This window comes from Tachysurus vachellii, chromosome 8 (assembly GCF_030014155.1).
Source record: "Tachysurus vachellii isolate PV-2020 chromosome 8, HZAU_Pvac_v1, whole genome shotgun sequence".
In the NCBI taxonomy this organism is placed as follows: domain Eukaryota; kingdom Metazoa; phylum Chordata; class Actinopteri; order Siluriformes; family Bagridae; genus Tachysurus; species Tachysurus vachellii.
Genome location: NC_083467.1, coordinates 12,013,534 through 12,019,761, shown reverse-complemented (window position 1 = coordinate 12,019,761; position 6,228 = coordinate 12,013,534). Strand labels below are relative to the sequence as shown.

Sequence of the window (6,228 nt, the reverse complement as noted above, 5' to 3'; positions counted from 1 at the left end):
TTTTCTATTATATACCTGTTTTTTAAGTTTACATTTCCATTTTTACATTTACAGCATTTGGCAGACGCTCTTATCCAGAGCGACGTTTATGTGATCTATCTATCTATCTATCTATGTCTAAAAAGAAACATAAATATAAACTATTAAAAAATTGGTTGTCAGGTTTAAACATGAGTTAAATATAGTAATTTCATTTAAAACATGATTCATGGGATTGGCTTCTGTCCAATGAGACCATTCTGGAGTTTCTAATGACGCATGGGTCACAGGGGTGAGGAAGTAAAAGATCAGAGGAATCATGGGCCCAGCAGGCAGGACAGCCTCCATAAATCTACCTCACTCAGAAGGAACCGTCTTTTATTTTCACATTTCAATTAAAACACAGTCTCAATCTGAACATTGTGCACAAGTCAATATACAATGGTCACAATCCAAAACTTATGAGACTAATAAAGAACAAGTTCAAGAGGACACCCTTTTATGTTTAAATCGCCAATTGAGGAGCACAAGTCAATACAGTGCGTCTTTTCTCTAACCTCACTTTGATCAGGATGTAGTAAGGCAGCAGTAATGTCTTTCTTACTTTCTTAACTCCAGATTTAGTTTATAAATATGAAAGAAAAAACAGTGACTTCAGTATTAAATAATGTAAAATAAATAAGTAATAATGTAATATAAATTTAAATCAGGTGAATCTATTTAATATACAGTATATTGATAATTTCTCAGGATGCAATCATTTAAAATGAAATTCCAATTAAAATGAAGGTAATTCATTTAAGATATTATCTAAATTCAGTTTATAGTCTTATCTTATGGAGGTACTTTTGTAGTATCAGGTTCAACTGTACTTGGTCAATGTCAACCACTGACTTGTTTAATGAACAATAATAATCGATTAATTTTACAGTACAAATACACAATTACACAATAAAATTGTTCTCCAAATTTATCTAATCGAATATAAACTATTTACACAAAACATTATATATTATATAATAAAATTATATATTATATAATAAAATACAATACACATTGCAACTTCAAGCTCTCCAAGGCAACCAGCTGTGTTATAGGGGCTAAAGTCTTTTTTTTAGCCAATTTGAGATATTCTTTCAATTTGTCAGGTTTTATTTTCATCATCTTTTTCATTGCTCATTGCATTTTTCAGGATCATGAAACCATAGAATGTTTCAGCATTTTGGTAAATCTTTTCAATTTCTTTTAGCTTGTTTTCAAATAATTTTTGTTCTGTCACAGACAGTTTGTTCCCAATGAAAACTGTGTCATCTGTTGCTTCAGTCTTCTGTGATTCAGACCTCATGCAGTTCATAAGGATGACCTGAGGAGACTTGGAAGATACATTTCTCTTCTGACATTCCCTTGCAATGTGCTGCTGAAGATCATTTACAGCATCAAAGTCATCAAAGTCATCTATCAGGAGCAGCACTGGAAGCTGGGATTGATGCTCCATGGTCAACAAGGTAATTACCTGTTGGGCTACATCTACATAATCAACATCTTTATTTTTCAGAACTGCACAGCGAAATTTTTGTTTTAATGTCCACAAAACATGCATGGCCAGTGTAGTTCCTCCACAACCAGGAATATGGAGTATGTTGAAGCAAACACAAGCTTGCTTGAGGGAGCACACATCTGGGATAATAGCATTAATGATGTAGTCAAACTTGTCTCGTTTGATAAATGGTGTTGATCCTGGCTGTTCTGAAAAATAGAAATTCCACCAGCACACCTTTCCTCCTTTGTAAAAAGTTTCCTCCAGTTGCAGTTTGTCTTCATTGCCACCCTCACATTCATTTACACATAGAACATTCAGTGTATCCATGCTGCCTTCCACTTTCTTTGGTAATAAAACTTTACCAGCAGCACCAGGCAAAAATCTGCTAGATTTTCGATTTTCTGACCACAGACTGAGGACAGTACCGTTAATCTCTGCAAAACTGAGCTCATAAATGCATCTGCTTGATATGACTATTCCATGTCGTGCTTTAATCAGATCTTTCCAGTAAGTGTATGCTCTTTTATTTTCACATATGCATAGGATTTGCTCTGTGCCTTTCAGCTCCTGCAAAAACATACTGAATGTCTCAAGTAAAGGATCATGCTTGTCAGTAACATCACTCAGTAGAATGAATATGATAAGAAACTTTTTTTGAGGCAGCACATCCTTTCTACAGAGGAATGACACAACATCTCGAATGGAGGACCCTTTCTCTGTTAGCCAGTTAGCCACATCAGAGGGTGGTTCATCTTTTACTCTTCCATTACAGAAAACCCAGCTTGTGGCTCTGGTCAGCTTCAGCTTATTTGCAATGTCCTCATCTGGCTCTGTGATTTTATATTGCATAGGCAAATGGACATTTGTGTTTCTCTCATCAAACAGCTTATACAAACCAGTCTCAGCAGATTCTGGATCAAAGTCCAAAACAGCTGTTAGGTTCAAGTCCAGAAGAAATGCTAGAGACTCTTTTTGAACTGGATGGGATTTGTTAATGACTAATACATATCGCTCAAAGTGAGATTTGTCCAAAGACCCTGAGCCTCCTGTTAGCATCTCACAGAGCTTAGAACCCTGCACACTACTTTTAACAACAGTGAGGTGCTCTTCTTCAGCTTTCTTCCTCAACTGAACCAAATGTGCCATATTATCAACATACTTGTTGTACTCTTCTAAGGACTTTGGGGAGGAAGTCTGCACAAAAATATTTCTGCTACTGCTGTTGTCTCGAATGTAGAAGAATTTGCCGCCATCCTCTTTATCAGTTGTGATTTTAGATTTTTTTGCTTTTTTTGAGTCTACATTGTAGATGTGAAAGCACCTGTTTTTACAAACCAAGAAGGATGGTTCGACATCTACCTCTATGACATATTTTCCTGAGCATGTCATGTCTGCTTTAAAAACCTCAACAAACCTTGGTGGTTTGATACATGTTTTAGCCACATCTGTGTGCTTGGGTTCAAACTGCAACTTAATCACTTCTGCTAGTTTCCTAAGAAATGCTTCTTTGTTTTCAACAGTAGCACCCAGAATTTGTCCATGACTGAATTCTGGTAAATCACCAACCCCAAAATGAATTGTACCATTAGTACGGCTGTTCATGCAAGCAGCAGCAAATATAATAACTTCATCTGTGAACTTTTTCAACTTATCATCTGTTGTCACGTTTTGGAAATGAATAAAAGCTTTGTACTCATGACATGGTTCTATGAAGTTAAGAGCCCCTGTTTCTGTTATATCAAGTATACTGTTTTCCTTGTATCGGTAGGCAGCATGAAATTGATTAAAAGGATAGGGAGTGCATGCATTTCCAGTTTGGCTTCCTGGGGTGTCCAAAAGGTGAGCCTTCAGTTCATCTCTGTGGTGAATAATCAGCATTGCTGGCCCCAGTTTAATGCCTATATCCAGCAAATGAGATGTCTCCAGTAATAGAAGACTTGATCCATTGATTTCCTGCTCATACAGTATCTTAGCATATTTATTATGCACATCTGTTAATCTGAGAATCCAGTCTCTCACATGTTCTTCATCCCAGTTCTTAATTTCTGCAGGAAGTTCAGATGGATGTAATATTTCTTGATTAATATTCTGAAAGACAGACACCAAAAATAATTTTTCAGAACACACATTCACAGATATGTAATAAATGTATGCATAAAAATGTTGTTATTATAAATTTCTCTTGAACTGTTCTCTATTTTATTTGTATAACATCTGACTAAAGTAAAGTTTAGGTAACAGAGCATATTATAATAAAATTGCGGGTCACGTTTCAAAACAAGTCACAAGTGAAATTGTGCTTGTCTATCAGATACAAACATATTCATCTTGCTGGCACTAGTGGAAGATCCCTGATAATCAATCACTATAACTACAATGCATCCGGAAAGTATTCACAGCACTTCACTTTTTCCACATTTTGTTACTGTCTTATTCCAAAATGGATTAAATTCAAAATAGATTCAATTCATTATTTTCCTTAAAATTCTACAAACTCAATAATAACAATGTGAAAGAAGTTTGTTTGAAATCTTTGCAAATTTGTTAAAAACAAAAAACCAAAAACAAAAAATCACATGTACATAATTATTCACGGCCTTTGTTGTGACATTTAAAATTTAACTCCAGTGCATCATCTTTCAACTGATCTTCCTTGAGATGTTTCTACAACTTGATTGGAGTCCGCCTGTGGTAAATTCAGTTGATTGGACAAGATTTGTAAAGGCACACACCTGTCTATACTGTATAAGATCCCACAGTTAACAGTGCATGTCAGAGAACAAACCAAGCCCTGGAGTACAAGGAACTGTCTGTAGACCTCAGAGACAGCATTGTATTAAGGCACAGATCTGGAGAAGGGTACAGAAAACTTTCTGCAGCATTGAAGGTCCCAAAAAGCACAGTGGCCTCCATCATCCATAAATGGAAAAAGTTTGGAACCACCAGAGCTCTTTCTAGAGCAGGCAGCCTGGCCAAACTAAGCGATCAGGGGAGAAAGGCCTCAGACAGGGAGGTGACCAAGAACCTAATGACGGAGCTCCAGCCTTTCCATGTGTAGAGAGGAGAACCTACGAGAAGAACAACCATCTCTGTAGCACTTCACCAATCAGGCCTGTATGGTAGAGTGGCCAGACGAAAGCCACTCCTCAGTAAAAAGCACATGATGGCCCACCTGGAGTTTGCCAAAAAAGCACCTGAAGGTCTCTCAGACCATGAGAAACAAAAATGTCTGGTCTGATAAAACAAAGATTTGAAGAAACTATTTGGCCTGACTAACAAATGTTATGTCTGGGGGAAACCAGGCACCACTCATCACCTGGCCAATATCATCCCTATGGTGAAGCATGGTTGTAGCATCATGCTGTGGGAATATTAATATCAGCAACAGAAACTGGGAGACTAGTCAGGAATGAGGGAAAGATGAATGCAGCAATGTACAGAGACATCCTTGATGAAAACTGGCTCGGGTTCATCTTCCAACAGGACAATGACCCTAAGCATACAGCCAAGAAAACAAAGGAGTGGCTATGGGACAACTTTGTGAATGTCCTTGAGTGGCCCAGCCAGAGCCTGAGAGAGATATGAAAATAGCTGTGGACCTATGCTCCCCATCTATATCAATGGAGCTTGAAAGGTCCTGCAAAGAAAAATGGGAGAAACTGCCCAAAAAATAGGCATGCAAAGCTTGTAGCATCATACTTAAAAAGTCTTGATGCTATAATTGCTGCCAAAGGTGCTTCAACAAAGTATTGAGCAAAGGTTGTGAATACTTATGTACATGGGTTTTTTTTTTTGTTTTTTGTTTTTTTAATAAATTTGCAAAAATTTCAAACAAACTTCTTTCATGTTGTCATTATGGGGTATATTTTGTAGAATGCAAATGTAGAATATAACAAAATGTGGAAAAGCAAATGCTGAGGACCAGTGTTATAACTAATATGTCCAACAGGGGCTTTCTGAACTTGATGATGAAAGCTTACATTTCTGAGCCAAAGAAGGTAAGTGGTTGAAATCATGCACCTTTGCCTAATTATGTTGGCTTTGTAGAAGCCAACATTCTGTTCTCCTATTTAAGCTTAGACAAAAATTTATCAAGAGTAACTCCTCCTAGAGCTTTAAAGCCACATGCACCAAATTCAGATATGTTGTAGACCCTGTTCTGAAGTTTGTTGCTATTACTTTTCTAAGTGATCCGAGTACCGGTACTTCCGATACTGGGTCTCAAAATGGCCTTTTTTCCCATAGACTCCCATTATAAAATTTGGAAGTTTATAACTCGGCAAGCTTTCGAACTATCTACACCGAACTCGGACAGCTCCTTTAGGGTGATACTCTGAACAAAGTTTTAAATTGGTGTACTGACTGGCCTTTCGGTTGTGCTGCAGCCCCGCCCCCAAAATATGCGAAATCAAAAAACTTTTTACAACATAGACATGTGACATATCAAAACACTCACAACAATGAGAGGAACTTCCTCACGGGTATTCTGATGACGTCACGTGACAAAAAGTAACACTGACCCTTATGTCCACTCGCCTCCAAAACGCACCACTCTTTGCGAATACTTGCATCGTCAAAGCCAGCATCAAAGTTTGTCGAGACGAACTTTACAAATATAGTTGTACTAATTACTTTTCCTCTGTTGCAGTGAGCAGTAAGGTGGAGAGCCTGACAAACAGAGCTGTGCATATGTGTGAATATGTCTGTAT

The 6,228-nt window shown here is 37.4% G+C and overlaps 1 protein-coding gene across 1 annotated transcript; it reads right to left on the bottom strand.

Moving 5' to 3' along the window:
* Positions 1-1,123: 1,123 nt before the first annotated feature.
* On the bottom strand, positions 1,124-3,676 carry LOC132850550 (sterile alpha motif domain-containing protein 9-like; the record flags this gene model as incomplete). The annotated part of the gene is made up of 1 exon (XM_060877187.1): positions 1,124-3,676. A coding segment is annotated over one exon (2,553 nt), but the record flags the coding sequence as incomplete, so codon positions are not given.
* Between the last annotated feature and the right edge of the window lie 2,552 nt (positions 3,677-6,228).